The following is a 26,087-nucleotide window of genomic DNA, read 5'->3' as shown; positions in this document are numbered from 1 at the left end:
CCACAGTATATACAAAATTTCTGTTATACATTATAATACCTTTGTTTAGAAAAAATGATCTGCTAAGAATGAGCTAGATTTTGAAACAGCTAACAAGTACAGCTTAGCAGAATAGTATTAAAAACATCACATGAAGATTTTGCATTGTTTCCTTGGCCAATACATGAATTAATTGTCTCCAGTGAATTAACTCTTATAGATGGAGGCATTTTCAATATCCCAAATTCCTACCAACATGCTTGTAGCAGCAAAAACATTTTAGTTCGCAAAAATTAATTCCTATAGTAACAGTGTTACAATTAAGAATTTGCACGATAGTATATAAAATGCCACAACTAGTATAACCAAAGTCACTAGAACATAAAATACAATCTATAGTTTTTCAATATATCATAAATATGCACATTTCATCTGTGTTGTCTGAGTGCCAAGCACTTTTAGGAGTCATTGCTTTATCAATAACTACAATGTGGGTTTCAGGGTAGAAATGGTTCTAAATTGGTTTCGAATTTCACTATGATAACAATCATAATGTTCCCGATATGAAATACGTGTTCTGTCTTGCTTTAACTGTGAATGAGGTCTAAGGTAGAAGATGACTGCTCAGTCATCTTGGCAGAAGATGCCATGCTGCCAACCAAAAGGAGATGCACATGAACACTACACTTGCACCTTCTTTGAAGAATCTCAAGAAACACAATATGAAAACATTCATGCAGAGATCAAAAAACAATCCTTATTTTCTAAATATGGACTATGTTAATTAGTCTTGATTTTAAATGAAAATACATTTGGCTCTTGTATAAACTGGCAATCCATGGTGTGACATAATATATTAATATTAAAGACTCAGGTCTATCAAACTTTCTTTGACACAGAATTCAAAATAAATATTGTGATTTTTGTATAGTTTGCTAGCTACTCTTCCTGTTTGCTCAATCTTGGCCTTATTGGGAATCTTTCCCATCATACTTTGGAGAGTATATATTCATTCAAATGTTGGGATATATATATATTCAAAAGCTTCCTAATGTTGCATTAAAATCTTAACAACAGTTATGACAATGTATTACCTCCAAATAAATAAATAAAAACTATTAAAAAGTATTACACACACAAAAAAAAAACACATTAGGAGGAAGCAACTGCTACTCCTACCCCTTTTTTTCCTTTTTCTCAGAACTCTGGCTAAAAGCTGTACTTTTTGGTCAATTGTTCTTTGACTAAGTGCCTTTAGATATAGTACAAGTTATGACCTTGTTTAAATAATAATTCAGTAATAATATAAAAACCAGAGTTGAAAGTGAGCTAACTCTAAAAAAGCTTTGTATAGTGTCACTGAGGTTCTTCACAGTTGCTATGAAAAAAAGTAGAATGGTTTTCCCCCTGGTTACCTCCGCTATGTTACAATCAAAGTGAAAACAAAATGATTTGGGCTGAGGATTCCAGAGTATAATGTTGTAATACCTTGTTTTTTCCCTCTATCTCTAGACATTAACTTTAAAAATTCTAAAAAGGTAGAACAAATAAGTCACATTCAGAAAATTGACATTTTTTTGGTTAGAGAAAATTATTTAAACTCTCTGAAGTAAATATTCTTACCACAGCTTATTAAATTTGGAAATAACACAGATTGCCATTCAAAACAGAAATAGTTCTCTTGATAATGCATTTAATAGTGTTTTGGCCAAGAAGCCAACATCAATGTAATCAATAAAAAGGTCTGTGTTAATCTTTTTAAAACCCAGTCGGTCAAAAAAAATTAATTCTTTCTGGGGTATCATCTAAATCCCAATGTTAAAAATAAAGAGAAATTATAGAAAAAATCCAGAATGTCTCTTGCTTTCCTTGCCTATCATACATTACTTTTTTAGATTAAAATAGAATTAGAAAAGGAAATCCTAATACCAATGACCACAACTTGCCTCTTACTAATAACCACATGTGGCAATTTACCTCCACTAATGCCTTTCAATTGTTGGGAGAAGTTATTGAAAATTCCATTACTGGATGGGGCACCTTGTGCTTGTAACAGTTATGACTTCAACCTCTGTTATTTAAGGTACTATGAAAAAAATCAAACATTTACATTTATATTATAGAGTGAAATTTTTAAGAATTATTTTAATTTTGGAACCTGTGAAAGTACATGTCTTGAAAAACTTGGAATTTGTGTTTGAACTACATAGGCTTGCAATGTCACTATTCTGTAAGATGAAGTTTTCTCTAGTGTTTGCCTGTGTTAGAATCTTAACTTTACCCCTCAGTGGTGGCTATGTTATCCTGACAAGTTCCTTAATCTATCCTTCCATAGGGCTGTTGCAAGAATGAAATTTGATAATCTAAATAAAGTGTTTAGCACCATGTAAATAGAGAGTGAGCACTCAATAAATATAAGCTTAATTAACTTACTGAACTTCTAAGCCTGAAGGTAAAGCAGCACATAGATTCCACTCAGTCTTCTCTCAGGCTTTGCCTTCATCATCTTCCTTTTCCCAGTCCAAATCCTCAATGGTCCTGACCCTCATAAAGCATGCAAATGCATAGGTCTCATCATAAAAATAAAGAGATAGAAAATCTCAAGTTAGAATACAGACCAATACTCTTGTAACATCTGGCACATAGTAGGCACTAAAAAATTGTAGCTCATATCCCGCCTTCTCTACATAACGTAAATCATAATAATTACGTTAAAATGTAAGACCAACTGCAAATTCTAGTGCCATCTAAACAAGTATGTCAACATAAATGTTTACCTATTTTCTCTTAAATAATTGCTCAATTTAACATTCCCAACTCCATCATGTGGCTTAATAAATTTAAATACTCCACGAAGAATGAAAAACTTAACTGTCTTCCTCTATGTAAAAGAAGATGATTTGTTTGGTTATGTGTTATTGTGTATACACCCAAGTGTTTTGGGGAGGTGGAGAAGGGCAATGAAGACATGGTAGAACTCCATAGTGTTTCAATGGTCTTTGGACTTGGGTGAGAGATATTTTCTGCCCTCACTGGATGTCCAAGAATCAATTATTTGATGTACATGCTTTGAAGATTAAACTTAATAATAATTAACATGGGCACTATTTAAGAAATTGATTTGTTTGCTATAATTAGACATTGTAATTCTATTACTTTGTGAATAAAGAATGGTTTTTTAAGTACTTCTCATCTTCACAAACTTTATTGCCCCCAAAAGATTTTTAACATTTTCAAATATTACTACATATTGCTAAAATTATAATTATAAATTCCTTTATCATGAAAACAAAAAAGATGAAACTTATAATTTCATAAATGTTTATCTTCATTATTTCCAATGTAGAAAAGGACCTATAGTCATAAATTTTGTCTTTTTTTTTTTTTTTTTTTAGTGGTTTGGGGGAAAATAAGTATCTCAAAGATGGAAAATAAAACCACTGAAATTCAAAGCATTTTATCCTAAAAAAAAGTCTATTGATTTTTAAATTTTAAGCATACTGAATAACACATTTCCAGGAAGAGAATGACAAGCAAATTCATTATTTTTAGCATCTAAATCTCTAGTTCTAGAAATATTCTAAATGAGAAAAGTTGGGTAAAATCCAACTTTTTACAGGAGATAAAAGACCTATAAATTTGTGAAAAGTTAATAGCCATCTTTTGCTGGGGGGAAAAAAAAGGTGAATGACAAATGCCAAAATGGAAGTCAATAAAAGTAATGTAAAACAATGTACACCAGTAGAGCTAATAGAAAAACATTCTATATGATCTCAACAGAGTTGATCTGATTGCACTCATAAGCACCATGCTTAGACCATGCTTAGAACCTGTCTAATTGCAAAGCCCATTATGTTCATCTTTGTATATGTGTTACAAATATGGAAAGCAAATTCTGATTTGGACTTGCTTGAGCTCATGTAGCCTGGCATAAAACCTACTTAAAACCTGTTTTTGTTCTGATCATGTAGCCCCACATACTTCACCTCTTGGTTTGTTTTCCTTAGACTAAGATGAACATTTCCTATAATGTCAAATTGATCTCTTAAAAAATGATATATATCATGCCACAGTTGTAAGACTTTTTATTATCTAGGCTGCTAACAACAGTTAGGCTGTAAGTACAAAGTTTACACTGAGAGCAAGTTGATTGAAAATATTTATTTATATATGTAACGCAACTTTGAGTTGGAATGCCAAAGGCCTATCAGAGTGGATACAAATATAAATGTTACGAACCATTTAAGCAAATAAATCAAAAGGATTACAATGGATAGTAAAAAGTCATGGTCAATGATGACCAACTCCCTTAAATCTCCTTTAATTATTCTTGAATATATCAGACATGTATAATTAATTCTTCTTTGAGAAATAGTGTCTGATTTAAAAATAATGTCTAATTCCTAATTCGTAATAACATTTTTTAAATTCTTACTTGATGGTAAGATTAGAAAACCCAATAAGAGATCTAAATATCTCTTCTAGAGGGGTCACAAAATTGTCCCCTTTGTTTCTATGTGCTCTTATTTTCTTTACTCAGAGAGTTGTGGCAAATGAAATGATGAGAGGTTTGAGTGTATCCCTTAGGATACAAGACTGTCTTTGCAGAATGAACAAATGTTAACAAAATGAATCTCATTAAAAAAAATGTTTACATGCTATAAGTGGCTTTCTTAAGTTACCAATATTACTAGTCACATTATAATTTTTTAAATTCAAACATTCTCACTAGGACACAATAACATGAGTGATTTTTCAATGTAATTAAAATGTTTTTCCTTTTTTTTAAACCTTTTAAAACTTTTTCAATTCAAGATATACATTGAAAAACTGGCCATTGGAAAGGATTCTTTCTGAGCTAAAAATTTTAAGAACATCTACCCCCATGGAGTCATATATCTTCAGTAAGTCATGATTGTTTTTACATAAAAAGCTTGAAAGATTAACTGTTCTATACTTTGAATACTCACCAATTTGTTTACTTTTTCTCACAAAATTAAAATTTCTGCTGAGCAGTATAAGAAAAATCATAAATTTACATATATCTTTTTCTTTTATTTCTTTCTTCTCTCAAATGACCTTCATTCTTTCCTTGTTTACATGATTAATAGTTCTAAATTCCCAGATAATTTTCAAGTTGTTTGCTCACATGCCACTGGCTAATAATTATTTAGTCACATATGCCTTTCCCCACCAACCTCTGACCAAAGAAGTCTTCTCTAAGAATATTCAGAAAGCACATCTTGGCAAAGAAGGAAGGGAGGGAGGGAGGGAGAGAGGGAGGGAGGGAGGGAGGGAAGGAAGGAAGGAAGGAAGGAAAAAATGATAATTTGTCTTAATGTAATTTTCATCTGATGACAATTTTCCACTGACCTAACATCATCTTGATATAAGAAGGGAGCCATTCTTTATTTTATCATTTATTAGTGAGGAAATTAAAGCTCCAAACACACAAAAAAGCAGTTAACCTGCCCAAAGTTACACTGTGATAGTGACAAAGATTTAGAATCTGAGGTGGAGCTCAGATACTCATCTGAGGGTGTTTTCCAAAAGACTGTTTTTCCTTCTGCCCCTTTCCTTCAAGACCACAAGAGAAATATTCTTATTCGTAACAAAGTATTAAAACACAACATTCACATAATTACAAAATATTCATAATTAAAGTTATCCATGTATGTATGTACATTCTAGACAAATTTTCTCATTACCTACATAAAATTTTGGAAAAGAGACAGATAAAATAGTTTAAAAGATAAAAATTATACAAGATAGTAGAATTCATTAGGAATATGACAAACAATTTCACCAGTACCAGCCAGTGCACACTTCAAAACAGTCATTGCTCTGAGGATTAATTTAAAAAAAAAAATGTTTTCTAAAAGAAAGAATTTAATTATTTAAAATAGAACAACAAATGAGCCAGATCTCACAAGTAAACAAAATCTCTTTAAATTTAAGGGAAGCTGTGATTTCATTTGGGCTCCAATAAGATTACTTTTCAATACGGCATGTTCGTTAGTGGTCACCATTAATATTCCTGTTAAAGAGCTGGGTACTCCAGGAGCACATACATGTTCTTAGGAGCAATTTAAAACTCCAAATTTTCTAATTCTCTTGCTCTGGTCTATACAGATTTTTTAACTGAATATTTTGGACATTTGTATTTCTATATTTAATGGTGTGATGAAACCAGGATCAATAATAAAATCTTACCATTTTAACAATAAAGTCTGTATCTCTATTCAATACTGTGTCTGAACTATTCTACGTACTATTTATATCAATGTGGGACACTAGTGACTTTGGTATTTTCATGTGCCTTTTGTGTACCTATTTGCCTTTCATCGTTAGTTCCTCTATCTACTAGATTACCTTTAGTGCTATAATATCCTAAAGCAGACTGATAAAACTTGCCATTATGATGCACAGCTCACATTTCCATTTTTGTTTGACTTTTGCTATTATGTTACAACCACCTGTCCAGGGCACAGCATCTGATATTATCATAGAAAAATACTGAAGGTATGTAAGTTGCTTTGGAAAATTTTTGGATTTTAAATACATATCTATTTGCTCCTATTAGTACATTGTTCAGAAATATAATAGTAAAATTTTTATTTTGGATGCACCAAGAGCATCTATACAGTGTAAGAATAAAACATGCAGTCATCTGGTCCCCGCCAAAGAGAATCTACTGTTTATGCTGGCTGAGCCAACACAGAGCATGATTGTATCATTACTGCACATATTAAAGCAAGTGCTCACCCTTCATTCAAATCTGAGTAAGTTCCACTGGTAAAAACTGTGGAATCTGGGAACCTAAAAGACTATTCTATATACAGTGTTCGCTGAATACATGCATTCCTGCTGAAAACAGCAGAGTGCATTCAGCTTCTCATCATGTCATGCACACAGAAACAGAGGTGGCAGGAAAAGAATACTGTGATAACTATACCATAAATAAATGATTGCTACTTTTCCCTCCTTCATGACAACTTGGGGTAACTCAAAACCATGTTTCTTTCCTATACATATAAATAATAATATTATAGGTCAATTTGGTGAAATTCTGAGTCAGAACACAGTATATATATATATATATGCACCACTTATATGCAAAGGTGTGGATTGCAGCTTCAAACTGTCCGGCTGTTTCACAGTCATTCTCTTATAGCTTTACATCAACTGTTATTTTTGAAGCACGTGGCTAAAATTAAATTGACCATTTCTGTACTCAGATTATTTTTACCACTCATTCACTTTTTAAAAAAGCTTAGCTAAGCTTGTCTCACACATGGTTAAATAGAAAAATACCCTGAAATTCAATAAATGTCAGAGGTCAAGAGAAAGGTACCATCCTCACCATGAAAGCAACAGTCTCAATTTCAAAGCTGTTACCTTCCACATGATCACCTCATCTTTTTTTTTTTGGCGGGCGGGAGCGGGGGGGCTGTCTATGGTAGGTAGGTATTGTAGCATAGCATGGAGACATGCTCCCCTGAAAACTTCCATTATGGGTAATGGAAGTTATGGGCACAAAGGAAGGAAAATGGAACCCATGGCACGTAACTTCTGTTCTGAGACTCCTGGATTAAAGAGGCACATCTTGTGGGCATGTGAAGATGTTCTAATAGAAATTCTAAAATATTAACTGTTTTTATAAATTACTTTGTTTTGCAATTCTCATCTTATTGTGATAACTTATCTTTCGGTTCTGGTGGTTTGTTTGGGGATGCCGGGAGACAGAAAAGTTCATAAAAATGGGTACAATAGATCAAAATATCTCCTTTGATTTTGCTGTCACCTTGGTATATGCTGTTAACCTATGTGTACGGATGGTCTGATAAAGTACAAATTACTAGTATGTATTTTCAACTTGATGCAAACATTAACTGCCCTGCTCCCACTGTTAAATGTCATGTGTGCACCAGTTTAAAAGTATGTCTCTTGAATCGATTTTTAAAAATATACTTTAGTCCAAAGAAATAAATTATTCTGGGTTCTCACAAATGAACATGTATTTTATTCTCAATACATATCATTTAAGGGACTAGCTATACACAACTCTTTGTGACTTTTTTTAAGTTGATAATAGGCACTTTCTAAGAGGATTTATGACCCAAAGACTCTGAAGTTCAGTCTCTAGTACCCCCCCTTTCGTAAGTGGATCTGCCTGAGCCACAGTAGTCAATTGTATTAACTCAGCAGAAGTCCAGCAGTAGAACTATGTGCAAAAAAGCTTTAGAAAATTGTAACCAGAATAAAATTATAGAAAAGCAGTTATCTGAGTTGAGCAACTTAACATCTACTTCTTAGTTGTTTTTAACCATATTTCATGTGTTATCAGTACACAGTAAGAATCATGTGTGAACAATTCCATACCTATGTTTCTTTCTAAATTACAGATATGCTACAAAAACTTGTCTGTTTACATTCTTTGTTTGTTTTATATCATTAAAATTAAATTTTTGATATGATTAAATATTTTTTGTTTGTTTCTTTGCTAAGAGCCTTTTAACTTCACCCCTGAACAAGTTTTAGAAACACGAATTTAGAACATTCATCACCTTTGGAAAATCAGCACGTCTAACATGAACTGTTAAAAGGCCCTTTTACCCTGTGGTGTAGTATTTCTATAATAATATACACTATATTAATGGTTCAGTACTTATAGAGTTGATAAAATCAGCTTATAAGATGGCAGCTGTTCTCCAAGATGGAGGGCATAGGAATTTCCTTACATAGGAGTTAATGATCATTATCTAAGTATAATGTTGAAAAAGAAGAGGTATAGTTGAGCAAAAATGCAATTCATGCACAAAACTCATAGCAGTAAGTTTTCAATTTCCCACACTGCTATCTGACTTAGGCAACCAAACATTTAAATGGAGAAAACACTGCCTGCTGGGGAAAATTAACCTAATGCTATGGAAAAATATCCTATGGAAAGAGATCATAAAATGGTATGAACAGTTTACAAGGTTGAACTCTTCCTTGGCATTAATCTATAATTTTAACTTAATAGAACAGTGAGGAAATGACAGCTCGATCTACTCAGCCTGAGATCAAATTTGTCATGGCAACATTGGCAGGTTGGACCCTGATTCTTCAAATATTACATTGCCTTGATTAACAAAAATCATACTTTTTTAAAAAATTACAGAATAGAGATAATAAATAAAAGTAAAGTGTGCATGCAGTCAACTGCATAATATACAAGCAATATCTATGCTTAATAATCATCTTTGGCAGGCCAGAATCCAGCTGGACATGCAATATTTACATATCAAAATCCATATTGTGTTCATCATATTGAAAGTGAAAATATATATATGTATATACTGTATATACACACTTATGTATATAGATGTATATACTGTTTTTAATATATTAACAAATATATATGTGTATATATATATTAAAAGTGGATTTCCTCTTTGTCAGATTCAGGTGATTCAGGCCTTGAAACACTAAAAATATCCTGACATGGTATTTGGGGAGGTACTTGGAGAGGCATCTGGGGTTTGGGAGAAGAGGTCTGGGGCACACTTTTCTCTGAGAGTATTTTTAAAATTTCTGCCACCTGCTTCTCCAGGGCAGTCATTCTGCAGCTTAGCAGCTGAATGTCTTCTTTGAGTTCGTGCTTTACTTCCTGCAGTGTGGTCTGTAAGGCCTGCTCCGGGATGGGATAAAAGGGATGCTTGGCATCAGCCTGAATGGGGCTGTGCTCTAGAGGGCTTCGTGCCTCACCAGCCTTATCCAAACGAAGGTCACTTTTTGTAATTCCACTGTCGCAAGAATCAGTCTTCCTTAATGGGTTTTTGGTCACACTGTTCTCTGAGTCGCTGCCCTTGGTGTCCTCTGACAATAGCCCCATGGACTCAGCTTTAGTGACGTTATTCCAGTCTTCTTTTTTCTCCTCATGGGCTCCCATGTTATTCTTGAGTCGCAGCCACCCTTTCCCATTTCCGTTCTTCATTCTTATCGGGCTGTTGACTTTGAGACATTTGGGGTCAGCACTGCCATTGGGCTTGAGTTCCATGGCATCGCGGTTGTTTTGCTTGAGAGACTCACTGGTTTTCACGTAAGCCAGAGATGTCTGAATGGGTGTGATCTGTGACACGGTGACCACACTGGTACCGGTAATGGAAGCTCCGTTCTGTAAGGAGCGGCTCTCCACCTGAAGCTGGTTCCGCTCGGGGTCGCTCTGTGTGGACCCCTGATTCCGCAGCTCCTTCTGCTGCTTGAACTTCTGGAAGAGCTTTCTGACTGGGTGGTCCACGGGGATGCTGAGGGTGACCTCGTTCTTCTGCCTGAGGCGCTCCTCCTCCTCTTTCTTCACATCACTAATCTTACGGAAAATGATCTGAGGTCGGGGAGAGAGATCGAAAACATGATTATAAAAACAGACAAATTTATAATTGTGTGATACCATACCAGATGTACTGTTTTACAGAGGAAACCCTGGAACATAGGGTCAGATTAATTCTGAAGGGAAAAAATAGTCCAATGCCATTTAACAGATGCAATGTACTTAAAACTCAGCACAGGACCATGACTAAGATTGCTTAGCCTTACTCCCTGCATCAGAGGGGAATACAGTAAAGAGATAACTGAATAGAAGTACTTGCTTTCTAGTTTATGTTCCTATTTAATAGAAAATACATAAACATAAATATATATGTTAGAATATCTACATGTGTATATGTGTATGGGTAAAGAAATATATATTTATATTTTAAATGTCCTTGTAATACATCCCTATTTTTGTATGGTTTTCTTTAGCATGTGTGTGTATATGATTCAAAACCATTTTTAATACCAACTGCTGTTTAAAGGTCAAATTGTAAGATTTCCAGGCTATAAAAGTACTGAAAAGTTAGACAGTTTACCAATATAGCACCTTGATTGGGTATGAGGAGGGATTAAATTTATTCATGTGGCTCCAGAGAGCAGAACCGAGACCTATAAGTAAATGTTTCTGGAATGCAAATACCACCACAACAGACAGATTTCATTTCAAACTGCTACCTGCTATTCAATATTAATGGAATAAACTGCCTTGAAAACTCATGAACCTCATACCACTAAAATATTCAAACAGGAGTAAGGATGTTGTCCATGTAATACTTTCACTGAGTGGGAGAGGTTGGACTCTTCAAATTCCAATATTCTTTAAATTTTAAGCATAAAATTAAATATGCAGTGTATATGATGTTAGATGGATTTCCACAAATAAATCTGCATAATTTTATTAAAAAATGTACTTTGGAAATAATATTGGGAACTTATAATTCCATCATGAGAAATAAAAAATGTTAAATATGTATGAAATTACCACTTATATTATTCGTTAGAAGTAAGTTTAATAGTGTGAGATTTTTGCTGAGAGTCCTTCTGAAGAACAAAATAACTGCAGGTAAGGGCTGTAAGGAAAATTCAAAAGAAAGTTAGATAAAGTGCTTTCAGAATCAGACAATTTTATGATGATAGCAAAATTACTTACCTCCATTCACCCTCCCATTAAGTTGTTGCTTAGATTAGAAATATATGTGAAGTACAGAGTCCCTGGCATATAATAGACACTCAAAATATGTTGGTTCTGTCCCTCAAACTTTCATCGAATATTTTTTATTTGAAACCATTTTCGACATCTTTTAAAGATTCAGCAGCTTCCACAAGTAACATATAATTACTAATCTCTTACCAGAAACAGATATTAATGATGGTCACTGTTAACAGAAAAGTTTAGGAGATAGCAATCCTCTTAACGGCACATTTTTAACGTTGAGAATGATGCACTAAATTCGGCTTTTTATGTGGTAATAATTTGAAATTTTAAATAAATATTTTCTAAATTCAATAACTGTAAAGACCAGCACAGTTTTCCCATGCTAGTGCCACATGAAACTGAATCTTCTTAAAAGATGTAATACTAATCTCAAAGTCTGGCATCAAAGCTCCAACGGTTTAATTAGAAGTCTTCCAAAGGGTTACATATTTCGTATATTTCCTAAGTAAGCAGAGCTTGTTGTAAGCCTTCAAGACATTAACACTCTCTGGGACCAGAGAGATCTAAACATGAAAACACAGATACTTTATTCCTATTTCATCCCACTTTTATTGAAAAGCAATCACTCTGGTTCTATGAACTGGTATAAGAGGACTAATGTAAATAATTGGCCACATCCTCCTTCATACCTTCATACTCAACTCTTACCTTTTTTTTTTTTTTTAAGGTAGTTACTTACCCTTGAATAGACATAGCATTGGTACAACGTGGTAACTAACAGCAGCCTTCATATTTGGAAAAAAAAGGATCTATTTCAAACTATCCATGGAGGAGGGCAAATGCCTGACACATAGGGATATCAGTTAAAAATGCAAGACATCCTTATAACAATTAGGACATACTTATACTAAAAAAATAGTATATTATTTATCTAAATGGGACATATCTATACTTTAACAATAAAAAGTGATTGAAATTTAAATTTACCTGGGTGTTCCATATTTTTGTTTTCTCAATGTGGCAACCCTATTGGTATGTAATAGACAAGGATATTACTGTCTCTGTAATGCATACTTCCATGTGAAGCTCACAGTTTATGAAAGATTTGGGGTCCCTGAAGACTTTGAATTTGTTGGCATCTTAGGCCAGAAATTTTATGTTCTAAATTTTCAATATAATTGCTAATAGTTGCTTGCAATTATAGTGTGTTTACCAAGTTTGGGATGCACCGTGATTTAAGAGTGTAATATGCCCATGTAAAATATCAATTTAAAAAAGCCTTTTCCAGCTTCCCTGACCACCAGCTGGCCCCTCCCCATCAACCAAAAACAAATGAAGGTGTTTGGACTACTACTATCAAGCTAAGAACAAAGACGCCAAATGCCAAACTACCTGGTACAAAGGGAATCCTGTCAGTCTGCCTCAAGGGACAAATGCGATAGAACTGAGTTGGCATATTTTGCCATCAAAAAGACATAAAAGGAACCAAGAAAGATAAAGAATAGAGGTTTTGGATATTAGAAGACAGAATCCTAGGAGTGCTGCACATTGGTCCTTTCCCTGCCCCCACTCCAGAGGATAGGAGATGAGATGATATTAGACACCGTTCCCTCGAGGTTTGGTGGTACTTAGGAACACAGAGGCAGGCCCCGACTTCTCATTTCGAGTTTACAGAGCAACAGGGCCCATACATCTACTCTCTGGAACCAGCAAAGCCTGGTAAAAAAAGCAGATACTTTCTTCAGACGACAAAGGTTTCCCTCTTTGTTCCTACCATTTACTCCTGTGTAGCCTGGATGGGCATGACTAGGACCTCCATGGGCCCAGCAGGTCACAGAAGGTAGCAATTTGTGATTTCAGCCCCATAGAAGCTGGATGAGGCAAAAGTTCTCCACATAAGGTGGGCGAAGTTATTGCACCCTGTAGGATACCTGCTGCCAGGGACTTCAAGCTCTCCGAAATAATTATATTCATTTACACTGAAATAAAAAAGGCAGATGTTATCTCTTTATACTGATAGATGCCACAGAATGTGCTAATCTACACAGGTTCCTCCTTATATAAGACACACTGCGTTACATTTAGAGACTTGACACATGAAGCTTTCTCCTGAGGCACAGATAGGTACAGGGCATTTACTTTGCCAGAGAGGCTCAAAGTTTTAGTTTAGAGGGCCATATGTTAATGATGGGTGCACTTAGTGGCTATCATATCTTCATATTCTTTATAAGTGATTGAGCCATTGGGCTCAATGGTCAGTACACTCAAAGGGCTACATTTGGCAGGCACACATGATGGTCTTGGCACCAAGGAGTCCAGCAGCTTCTCATAGATGATGTTCTGCACCATGGTGTGAACTGGAGAGCCATACTAGGTGCCCAACTGCCCTTGGACAGTCCCCATTAAATATGCCACACAATATATACAGAACCCAAACACTGGTGAAACCAATTGAAAAGACCAACATTATGGAGTAACCAGAAACCCTCCAGATCTCACAGACAAGCCCTAGGTACTGAAGTGAACTCCCTTTACCCACACACCTCTCTCAGCAACAGGCTCACAGGCAATCTTGAGCCCAGTGAAAGTATAAGCAGGTGCAGAGGGAGGGCTAGGGAGAGAGGGCCATGAGGCAATTTCCTACCCAAGCTATGGCATTCAAACTGGAGCCTAACTGAAAACAATAACACTTGGAGTTGATAAACTACTTATCATAACCAGGCTTTTAAGCCAGAGGTAACTTTAAAAAAAAAAATTACTGGATTGGGTTGCATTTACTGAATAGGACTGAATTTATTTGATTTTGACTACAGAACAGAAATTGCGACTTATTAAAATAGTTATAAAAGTTTGCATACAGCAAAGGGTTGGACATATATTATCTACTTTACCTATCATAACTACTCTATGAGATTGGTCTTATTTTTTTCATGTTACAGAAGAGCAAACTAAGGCACAGAGAGTTTTTGTGGTTTCCCTTAGGTCACACAACTAGTAAGTGTTCAAGATACAAATCCAAAGAGTCAGCTTCCAAACTGTCTTAACCATTACACTCTACTGCAGCTTCTCAGGTTAACTAACACTTCTTCCTGAACTTTGTGACAACCCAAAACTCATTGAGTGGGTGAAGTAGGGAGTGATACAGCAGTTTCACACCCAACAGGTAACACTTCACAAAGAACCATCCCTGAAAGCAGCACACTGAACAAAAGATGAAACTCTGTGCTTGTTAATTGATAGCCTCAAAAAGAAAAAGCTGAGGACAGAGTTAAAGGAGGCACTCTCAACCCTCCTCATTCTCAAAGGCAAAGTCAATTGAATCTGTTTTATCTCCAGTCTCTACAATGGTGTCTGTTACATTGAAAGAACTTAATAAAAAGTACATGCCACCCTTTTGTAGCTTCTTGTTCCCTTCCAGGGGCCCTTGTATTTTCCTTTAACTCACTTATACATATAATAAATGTATTACTTTTATGAAAGGCGGGGAGTGGGAAGGGTCAAAGAATGGGATTTTCCCTGTACTCTGATGCCATCTTTGATACGACTAGTACCTAGATTCGTTTGCTTATGGGGACATGGATTTTGTTAACTGCTGTTCTTCAGTCTCTACCACAGTGTCTGTTACATTAAAGAGCTCAATAAAAAATGTTATTCATTAATTCAATAAAGTCTTCACACATTCACCAAATGAATGTTTGTGATAGGTCTATGAATCAAAAATATTACAAATGGGAAGATTGTTTTCTATTCATTATTTTCACTCTCTAAATAATGAATCAATGTTATCTATATTATTACAATTGATCATTAATATCTGCTCCTATTTCCTCATTGGGAAGCAAACACAAAATCATTTACCTCCTGGCATCCCCAGCACCTAGGCCACTGCTGGGCCCAAGAGTTAACAGACGCTTGCTGAGTAAGAATCAGGTTCAAGTCTTTGACCCACGATCAGTTTTTAAAGAAGTTGAATCAGAACAATACCATTGTAAGGATGCAATAACATCCATTAAGAACTTATTTTCCAGTTAATGACAATGCAAAACTATCTCAATGCAAGGTAAGAGACTATAGGCACTAAAATTAAAAATAAAGAAACAAAAAAAAAATATGAAGAGATGATTATCTCATGCTTACAAGGTTTAAAGACTAATAGTCTACTACTGAGGTGCCACCACCAATTTATATATGTTATATGTAAAGTATGATAGCTTTTTGTTCTGTCTTAAATTATAAGAAATGCATTGTATCACAAATAAGAAAATAAAACAGCAGGATGCCACCTACTATATTTCAAAAACATTAAAAGTAATAGGTCCTCTCTGTGAGTCCTCATATTTTTGAAGATAACTTTATGACCCTTAAAGCTAAATCTGAATAACAATGTATTTTTATTACTAAGGAGCTATTTCATCATAAAAATAGCATGGTAATTATTCTACATTACTATTACAAGCATGAGCATTCTGAAATATATTCTGCAGAATCTTTCCTCTTAAGAAGTGCTTTTTACCTTTAACTTTTTAATCATGCATATAATGAAATAGTTTAACTTAATAAAAGAACAGAAAACTTGACAAATTATATTTAGTTAAACCCTGTAAAATAGCATGTTTTTATTCAGATAACAAGAAATCTGCCTGCTACTATTTGGCAGTTAAAAGAATCTGCAAATTTAATAAGAGTTTTCATAATCCAATTGATTCTTATATGGGCAATGTGTCATACAGAAGTGAAAAGTTTCCTGCTAATTCAATACATTAGCTATATAGATAAATTTTACCAAATTATTACATGGAAATAAAGATGATTTATCTCTAGAAAACAAACATAAGAAAACTACCCCCAAAGAAATCATTTTAGAAAATGTTAAAAGATTTCAGTGACGTTCATAGGAGATTAACTTATATAAATTAAACCATGCAAAAGGAAAATGTATATACATGATTATCAACATAGTATTAAAGGAAATAAGCTTTTAAAAATCAAATATTTGGTTTTCTTCTCAGTGTTAATAACCTAGAGCACTCGATGTACTCTGCCTCTACTTTTTTGCCCAAATGCCAAATCAAATTGCTGCTGAACACGACAAAAAATTGAGGACAAAATTAAAAAAGAAAAATCACGAATCAGGCTGATTTATTGGTAGAATGCACAATAGCTTGTACTGTTTCTATGAGCAGGGAGGTTTATTTCATTTAAGCTTTTCTTCTTTGTGCTTCATTATGTTTTGCGGAGCCCATGCTGGAAAGTTTAATTTATTTAAATGATAAAAGCTTCTTAAACTTAACAGGGAACATGGCCAACTGAGCTTTCCATTTTAAAAGTAGGACATTTGATCATAAAAGTGATATCAAAATTGAATAATTTGAATGTGTACTGAACTTTGAAATCCAATAAAGGCAAGGAAAAGAGGGATAGAATCATTTGTTTAATGACACAGATTCAGTGTTTTATAATTTTAAGAAGGATAGCAGTGTTTTCTCTCAAATGGCTCATCACTTTCCAGATCTGTGAATCCAGGGAATTGACTAGGAATTTATAGGTATATGTGATATGAAGCAGCAGCTCCAGTTCATCTGACTGTTATGAGGTGTAGCTGGTTTGGTTCTTTGACTCTTTTTTCTATTTCTATAAACTTAGTCACTAATTCTAACTCTAGTCTTTTCAATCCAGTCCAACCTGAACTAATATGACAAAGCAGTATTTATTAAACACTGTCATATCCATATCAGAGGGTATAAGCTCTTCCTAACAAAGGCCACAGTGATAAAGATGTGACAGATGGCTATTTAACAAATTTAGATGTATGAAGGAGGATAAGAATGATGCATCACACGCTGTTTTGAAATATGGTGGCCTTGCTTTACTTCAGCCACTCATAAATCTGTAAGTTCTCCAAGGCCAAGTGTAACCACAGAACCAGCTCAGAATGGTCCTATCCTGTTTAACAAGGTATAGAGTTGCTTTCCAGAAACAACAGACCCAAACCACAAGTCACACAGCCAACGCATGCTCAGAGAAGAGAACTTTGACCTCCAGCTGCACCTGGAACCAACATCTTGCTCCCACCCCTCCTCATCCACTCAGACATAACCGGAACTTGAACATGGAACTTTCAGAAGCAAAGGGTCAATTGTCCAGGAAGATCTGCTGCCGAAGCCCCTTACCTTAAATGGCCAACCTCCAATTAAAACTTGCCCCTCCAATGCTAGTGCTTCCACATATCTGTTCCCCCTAATCCCTTAAAAACCCAAACCCTGAATCAGGGAGTTTGGGCTTTTTCAGCCATAGCTTTCTCTTTCTCCTTGCCTAGAGCTCTGCAAATAAAGTGACTCTAATTTCTCTACTGCAATTCTCGGTGTTGAGTGTTTGGCTCTGCTGGTACCAGGTGAATGAACTCTTTCTGTCCGGTAACAAAAAGAATGTGTTATGATCTAGTTCAGCCTCTTATATCCTAAGTAAACTTTGAGGAATTAATTAATGTTAAAAAAAAAAAAAGAGGGGGAAGAAAGGGAGGTAAGTAGAAGGAAAAAGGAAGCAAGAAGAAAGGAAGAGAAGGGGAGCAGAATGTATTAACCCAAAATATGTCACTTTGGCATAAGAATTATCTTGAGCTGGTTATTTTTAAGAAATAGCAGGCACAGGAGAAGCTCTGAAAACTAAATAGAAATTACCTTTTTATAAGGAGCATTTACATTCATATGGGAAATCTCTTTTAGTAAGGTTGTCTCCATCTTCATATCAGGAAGAGAAGGATGATTCTAAATCTCCAAAAACTCTTTATCAATGGAGGAGGCAATGACTTAAATCTGCATAACAATCTTATTCTTGCTTACTATGCTTTTCCAGGTAACTCCCCATACCTGGCCTCCCCACCACTCCCAACATCCTCTTTCGTCTTTAGCTGGAAATATTATTTAAGGATGTATATATGTGTACAGAAGGCATACATGTTTACACGGCTTACACCTTATTAAACTTTTGTTTTTCTCCTGTTAATGTCTTTTATTACAGAGGATGTCTCAGTCAAAAAGGGTAGAGGGAAAATTATTTTTCCTCCTCCACAGAAGGGAGAAAAAAAGGAAGAGAGAAAAGGAATATTTTTTAAATTTTGTTAATGTGTTGGGTAATGCCTAATGTGGATAAGGATGGTTAGTAAGATGCAAATGCAGAACATTCTAAAATTACTGATACAATTACCGAATTTAATGATAAAATTTTCTAGGTTCCATTTCTCTTTACCATATAAAAAAATGTTAGAATTAACCTAAATTTTCCAGGCTATCACAAGTATGAAAATATATTTTTCATAAGAAATAAACTTCATCACTGATGTTAGCATAACTCTAAAATAGGTTGCTCAATACATATTTTTCCAGTACTAAAGGATTTTCATTTTAAAAAAATAATAAAAGAAGGAAGAAGACAAAGTCTTCAAAACCAAAAACATAGCCATTCGAGGTAAAGCTGGCAAGGTTTAGATTCACTGTCTCAAATATTGCAGAAATCCATGAATTGCCCTCCTTGTCTCAATTTCTAGTCTCATTTTCCATTCATTCCATTCTTTGTTATTACATATCAAATATGATAGTATCTCAGCCTTAAAAAATAATCACAGGATAAAATTAAAACTCTTTAATAAAGTCAGTAAGCCTACTGTGATCCAGTTGAACCTGCCTCTCCACCCTCTGTTTCTGGTACTCTTCACTTGACCTCCACACATCAGCAATAATGAGTCACTTTGAGGTCCAGAATCTACTTGAGATATTGCACATATTGTTCTCTCTTCTCCTCATCTGCTGAGAAACTCCTACTTATCCTTTAATACTCAGCTCAACTGTGCTCTTCTTTATGAGGCAAGACCAGCTATATTACTTGCAAGGCCCCATACAACAGAAAAAGTCAGGGCCTTTAACATCATACTTAATGGTAAAACACTGAAGGCTCTCTCCTAATATCAGGGAAAAGATAAGCATGGACCATCTCATCATCACTTCTAGTTAACATTGTACTGAAGGTTCTAGTCAAGGAAATTGCCAAGAAAAAGAAATAAAAGATATCCGGAATGAAAAATAATTAAAACTATCTCTATTCAGAGATGACATAATCATGTATATAGAAAAATCCTAAGGAATCCACACACATACACATAAAACTATTAGAGCTAATAAAGGCTTAGGATGCAGAATACAAAATCAATATAAAATTTAGTTGTATATCTATGTACTAGCAATGAATTATCTGAAAATGAAACTAAAAATATTGGCAATGTTTCAAAGAGAATAAAATACTTTGGAAAAAAATTAACAAAGGAAGTATAGGATTTATACACAAAAACTACAAAACATTGTTTAGGTAAAGACCTAAATAAATAGAAAGACATCTCATGTTTATGGCTTTGAACATTTACTATTGTCAACATGACAACAATCCTCAAATTGATTGTAAATTCAATTCCTATCAAAATTCTAACTGTCCATTCTTCAAAGATTGGCAAGCTGACCCTAAAATTCAGATAAAAATGTAAGTAATCTAGAATAGCCAAAACAATATCAAAAAGTAAGAATATAATTGGAGGACTCATACTTCCCAGTTTTAAAACTTATTACAAAGCTATAGTAATTAAGACAGCGTGGTACTGGCATAAAAACACACATATACATTAATGGAATATAACTAAGAGTCCAAAAATAAACCCATGCATCTATGGTTTATTGCTTTTTTACACAGGCGCCAAGGCAATTCAATGAGGAAAGATTAATCTTTTTTAACAAATGGTGCTGGAACAACTGAATTTCCAAAACAAAAAATAAATATGATAAATACCAGCCTCATACCACATTCAGAATTTAACTCGAAAATGGACCAAAGACCTGAATGTAAGAGTGAAACTGTAAAATTCTTAGGAGGAAATACATTTGCACAAATTCTAGTGACCTTGAATTAGACAAGGGTTTCTCAGATATCTAAATCTCAAGCTATCAAAAAAAATTAAATACATAAATTGAACTTCATCAAAATTTTAAAGTTTTTTGCCTCAAAGGATACTATCAATAAAGCAAAAAGATGATGCACAAAATGAGAGAAAATATTTGCAAATCATATCTGATAAGGGTCTAGTATGCAAAATATATAAAGGACTATTACAATTCAATAATTAAAAGACAAAAGAGAAATGATTTAAAAAGAGTCAAAGGATTTGAATAGACATGTCTCCAAAGAAGGTATACAAATGGCCAATAGGCACATGAAAAGACATTCAACGTCATTAGTCATTCAGAAAATGCAAGTCAAAACTTCACGTCCTCTACGATGGCTATAATCAAAAATACCAAGTGTTATTAATAACAGAAAATAACAAATGTTGGGAAGATGTAGAGAAATTGGAACCCTCACACATTGCTGGAAGGAATATAAAAAGGTATAATTTCTGTGGAAAACAGCTTGGCAGTTTCTCAAAAAGTTAAACATAGAGTAACCATATGACCCAGGAATTCCATTTCTAAGTATACATTCAGGAGAAATGAAAACATATAATCATGCAAAAACTTGTACATGAATGTTCATAGCAGCATTATTCATTTCCCCTCTAAAAGGATCGCTCAGGCTGCTGTGGAGAAAATAAACTGTAAGGTGAAATGTATGGAAGGAGAAGTAACCAAAGGCTTTTTGAGAAGTTCAGGTAAGACGTCACAGTGACTTAGACCAAGGAGGTAGAAATAGAGGAAGAGATAAATGATCAGATTCTGTATTTATTTTGCTAATAAAACTGACAGGGTTTGAAGATGGGCTGGATGAACAATGGGAGAGAAAAAGAGTCATTTTTAAAAAGTCTTACAAATTGGTATAGCCACTACGGAAAACAGTTTGGAGGTTCTTCAAAAAACTGAGAATTGATCTACCATATGATCCAGCAATCCTTCTACTGGATATTTACCCCAAAGACTTGAAAACATATATCCGAAAAGATATTTGCACACCGATGCTCATAGCAGCATTATTCACAATGGCCAGGACATGGAAGCAACTGAAGTTTCCTATGATAGACGATTGGCTAAAGAAGCGGTGATACATATATACAATGGAATATTACTCAGCTATAAGAAGAGATGAAATACTGCCATTTGCGACAACATGGATGGACCTCGAGATAATCATGCTAAGTGAAATAAGCCAGACAGAAAAAGTTGAAAATCACATGATATCACTTATATGTGGGATATAAACCTAGAAGCAACAAATGAACAGGACAAACAAATAGAGACTCATGGACATGTACTATAGACTAGTGGTTACCAGAGGACTATAGAGTAGTAGTCACTAGTGGGGTGGGGGAGGAGGGCAGAGGTAGACAGGGTAAAGAGAATCAAATATATGGTAGCTGAAGGAAACTGGACTTTGGGTGGTAAACACACAATAGAATACACAGATCTCAAATGGTAATGTACACCTGAAAATTATATATAATTGTATTAACCGATGTTACCTCAATAAACTAATTAAAAAATAAAATAAAATAAAAGCTTTAAAAACAAAGTCTTTCTTTAGTCTAAGCAAAAAGATAAACTGTAGTACCATTTTCTGAGTTGGGGAAGCCTGGAATGGTGGCCGGTAAACTAGAAAGACAGTTTTAACACCAAGCTTATGGTTTCTGTGGCAATATAATGTTCTCAGAAATTTTAGTTAAGTTTCTATTCTGTTTAAAGTCAATTCCATGTACTTGCAACCTCACAAAAAGTTCTTTCCTAGCTAGAATTTTCAAGCCTGCTTTAATCCTTTTCTTTCTTTGGCATCATGTCCCTGTCTCTCTCCATAATGGCAGCTACATGGAAGCCATCAGGCTTGGTGGGTGGGAGGTCACATTCATTATACAATCTTTGTCACGAAACTGAGTCTTAATGGGCTTTTTTGTACACTGACGTTTCAATCTTATTTCTACTTTTTCCCATTCTCGAATATTTTTCATATTTGCTTTCAAGCCAGTCAACTCTTGTCTGAGATCACTTCATGTCTTGCTAGATATAACCAGTCACAACCTCCATTCACTACTAGTATTCTGCTTTCCAACATCTTCCAAAAGAGCTACAGCATCAGAAGGCAATCACAGGTAGCAACTTTACCAAATATTTTGTCACTGAAAAATACTTGTCTCCATCCTTCCAGGTCTCAAATATCAATTTCCTTACTTATTTCCACACCTGTTAAGTCAATGCCACAGAGTTTAGAATAAATGGTGGCAGAGCATTACTACTGGTATGTAAGCTAATGTCCAGTAGCATTGCAACTGCCATCTATTTGTTAGCATTTGAAAATTTAGAAGAATTAAATTGTTTTATTTCTAAATTCTTAGCATAGAATTTTTAGCATACTCAAGTTCAAAGGAACAAAACAAATAAAGAAAACCATCACCATTATACTTTGTTGGGAATGTAAGAATACAGCACCCAGTATCGTCTGAGTCCCATAAATGAATGATTAGGCTACACAGTCTTTGAGAACATAATTATTCTAGTCACTGTAACAATTGTTTCTCCATGTTTTCATTTTGGAATCACTGCAATAAAAATACCAGGTTGTGGAGGTAGATGGGGTAAAAGGGGTCAAATATGTGGTGACAGAAAGAACTTTAACTATGAGTGGTAAACATACAAAGCAATATTAATATGACTTACTGTTGAATTGTACACTTGAAACTTATTGGATTTTGTTAACCAGTGTCACCATAATAAAAATTAATTTAAAAAATAATAATAATTAGAAAAAAAATACCAGGATTAGAGGAATTGCACTAAGTATTTTCCATGATTTGCTCATTAGATTTTCACAATAATCAATTTTATAGATGAAAAAAATTGAGGTTTAGATATACTAAAAATCTTCCCCAAGTCTATCTACATAGCCAATGAGTGACAAAGCAAGTTTTCCAGTCCAAGTCTATTGGACTTGAGTAGACTAGGCTACTCTGACTTAAGAATTAAATTCTGATCTAAACTTAAGAGAGATCCAAAGATCTAAAGGATAAAAGGCCTGGGAGAAGGACATTAAATGATAAAGGAGGTTGAATCACTTTAATAATGTCATATGCCAAAAGTCATCATTCTAAGCTGGAAGCTTAACACACAGAAAGAGATGTAACGGGGAGCTTCAGTATATAAGTAGCAAATAACATTATTTAACATTTGGCAAACACAACACATTTTACAACACACTTTAGCATATGTTACCTCACTCTTTGCAACTCTGTAAATCAGGCAACTATTATAATCCCTATTTGACAGATGAGGGCCAGAGAAGTCATGTGACTTGCCTAAGCTCAGTTAGCTAGTAAATGGTCATACTGCCACTGAAATCTATTTTCTAATGACAATTCCAGTGTTCCTTTCACTATGCCATGCCAATATTCCTAATGGTATGTGTAATTTTGTTTGTAGTTTACAATGCACTTTCAATTATATTACCCTTCCAGATTGCATTTGATATTATTCCTTTGTCCCCAGGAACACATCTAATATGTGGCTTTAGCTTTTGCCTTGTAAGATAATTGCTGTGCCTCAGGGAGGACAATTACTGAGGTAGGGCAGTTACAATACCTTTAAAGGTATTTTTTTTCATAATGAAAGCGATTTCTACAGCTTTTGTTTGTAAAACCAATTCCAGCATATTTATTTAAATATGTGTTAATTTTTGCATTGGATTTCTAAAAAAATAATGAAGCTTTTACTCAGTAGCACACATACAAATTCTTCACTGCTGGGAAATATATACTGAGTAGGTAAACAGTTTCTCTCTATTGCAGTATTATCTTCTAGAAAGATTTTGAAATATATATCTAGTCTAGATGATATATTACTTTTTTGATCTTTTATGGTTGAAATCAAATTTACATAAAATGGAATAATTCTTGGGTGTTTCTTAATTTTGTGGAATTTGATAGCTGAAACTTAGAGGAGTTGAAGCAATTAGGCATTTGGACATACAGCCAATCATTCATAATTGGACCTAGAATTTACTTTTCCTAGTTTCTAAGTTCACTCTCCACTTCTCCCATGGCATATCTCTTATTTCTAGATTAAAATTGTGCAGCAATTTTTTTAAGACCCCTCTGAGAGTCAGGAGGCAGGGGTTTGAATGCTATCTCTAACACTGACCACCTATATAAACTTGACCAAGCCACATAGCCCTTCTACACTTCACGTGTACTTAAGGATCTATTCAAGGTAAATGATTCTCTATTTTATCAAGATGATGTAGCTATTCTATGTAAAAATAGACAGCAATAGCCATGTTGAATCTAATGAGTGGCATTATGTATAGCATGTGTTCATCAGGTAAATTGAGAAGAGAATCTCTAAGTATTTGTTGACTGCAAAATAATCAAGTTCTTATGCAAAAATCTCTCTTCTTTCATTCACCACCTGGATTTTTGAACTTTCCACAGAAGCAAAATTAGACATGCAAGTGACCTTGCCCTGCCTCTTTGGACCATCTTTATACTATTCAAATTGAAGAATCTATTCAATACATTTAGATAATGCAAAGGGAACAGTCTGTCCTTCCCTTTCACAGATTAGAAAGTAGTGTACCATGTACACAATTTTATGTTTAATTTAGTAAAAGGCTACTAGAAACAGAATTGGTGATTAGTATCAATTCCAACGTGAAAACCTCCTTGGCAGGAGACTTGATGCTCAGCGGGTCTAACAAAAAGAGCAATTTTGGGTCATTCAGAGATTGGAATTCCAGTCCCAGCCAGGGCTCCAACCACCTATATGACCCTGTGTGCAAGTCCCATACTCCTTTTGGACTTCAGTTATTTTATTTAAATAGTGACAATGGTGCTGGACTTACTCCTTTTCAGCACTAACTTTCTTCAAATATATGAAATAAAACATAGACACCTAATGCTAAAATAAAATATATACATACATACATACATACATATACATATATATATATACACCACTTTGAAATAAGACAATCTACTTTATGCTCTTTAAATTATTTCTAACGTAACTTCTTGCTAGACAGTAACACATTTGCTTCATTTTATAGGTGGCAAAAATTCCTTTGATCAAACCCTGCTGAGGCTTCTGTGACTCTCAGTAACAATTATAGATCTAGAATACATGTGCTGCTTTTATTTATGTTTGATTCCTCTTCTCCTGGAGGCAACTGCTCACATGCTGTGCTAAAAAAAAAAAAGATTGAAATTTGCTGCTAATTGCCAAGGTTTCTGCTTCTAAACATTGCTGGCCTGTAATTAAATTGCAGTGTCTAGAGTTGAGAATTAGCTAATAACTCCGTACCTACAGTGCTGAACTGTAATTAGTTATTCTAGTCAAAGAAGAGTATGAGAAGCTATGTGGCTGTTTCTTTAGTGCTGCAATTGTCAGGAGTTGGAACCTAAATTTTAAAAAAAGTGTAGAGCTGTTTAAATGGTTGAGATATGCCAGTACACTTGCCCACAAACATGCATGCACATATACACACAACAAAGCCAGCAGAAGCCCTTGGAAGAGAAGTCTGGGCTGTCATCACTGGAGTCTGGTTAAAGAGATCTCAGCTCTGAACATTACTGGGTCACACACTGTGA

At 34.5% G+C, this 26,087-nt stretch overlaps 1 protein-coding gene across 3 annotated transcripts in view; it reads right to left on the bottom strand.

The window, feature by feature from the left end:
• Nucleotides 1-4,125: 4,125 nt before the first annotated feature.
• KCNH5 (potassium voltage-gated channel subfamily H member 5) overlaps nucleotides 4,126-26,087 on the bottom strand; it is a 275,201-nt gene continuing 253,239 nt past the window's right edge. For all 3 annotated transcript variants that reach the window (XM_011384653.2, XM_023527121.1, XM_011384646.2), the window contains one exon: nucleotides 4,126-10,345. In XM_011384653.2, coding sequence (XP_011382955.1) covers nucleotides 9,398-10,345 — 948 coding nt within the window. In that variant the 3' untranslated portion in view covers nucleotides 4,126-9,397. The remainder of the gene's footprint in view (nucleotides 10,346-26,087) is intronic.

This window comes from Pteropus vampyrus, unplaced genomic scaffold (assembly GCF_000151845.1).
Source record: "Pteropus vampyrus isolate Shadow unplaced genomic scaffold, Pvam_2.0 Scaffold15, whole genome shotgun sequence".
NCBI classification, from domain to species: domain Eukaryota; kingdom Metazoa; phylum Chordata; class Mammalia; order Chiroptera; family Pteropodidae; genus Pteropus; species Pteropus vampyrus.
The sequence above is the reverse complement of the archived record's forward strand: the minus strand, read 5'-3'. Positions and strand labels throughout refer to the sequence as shown.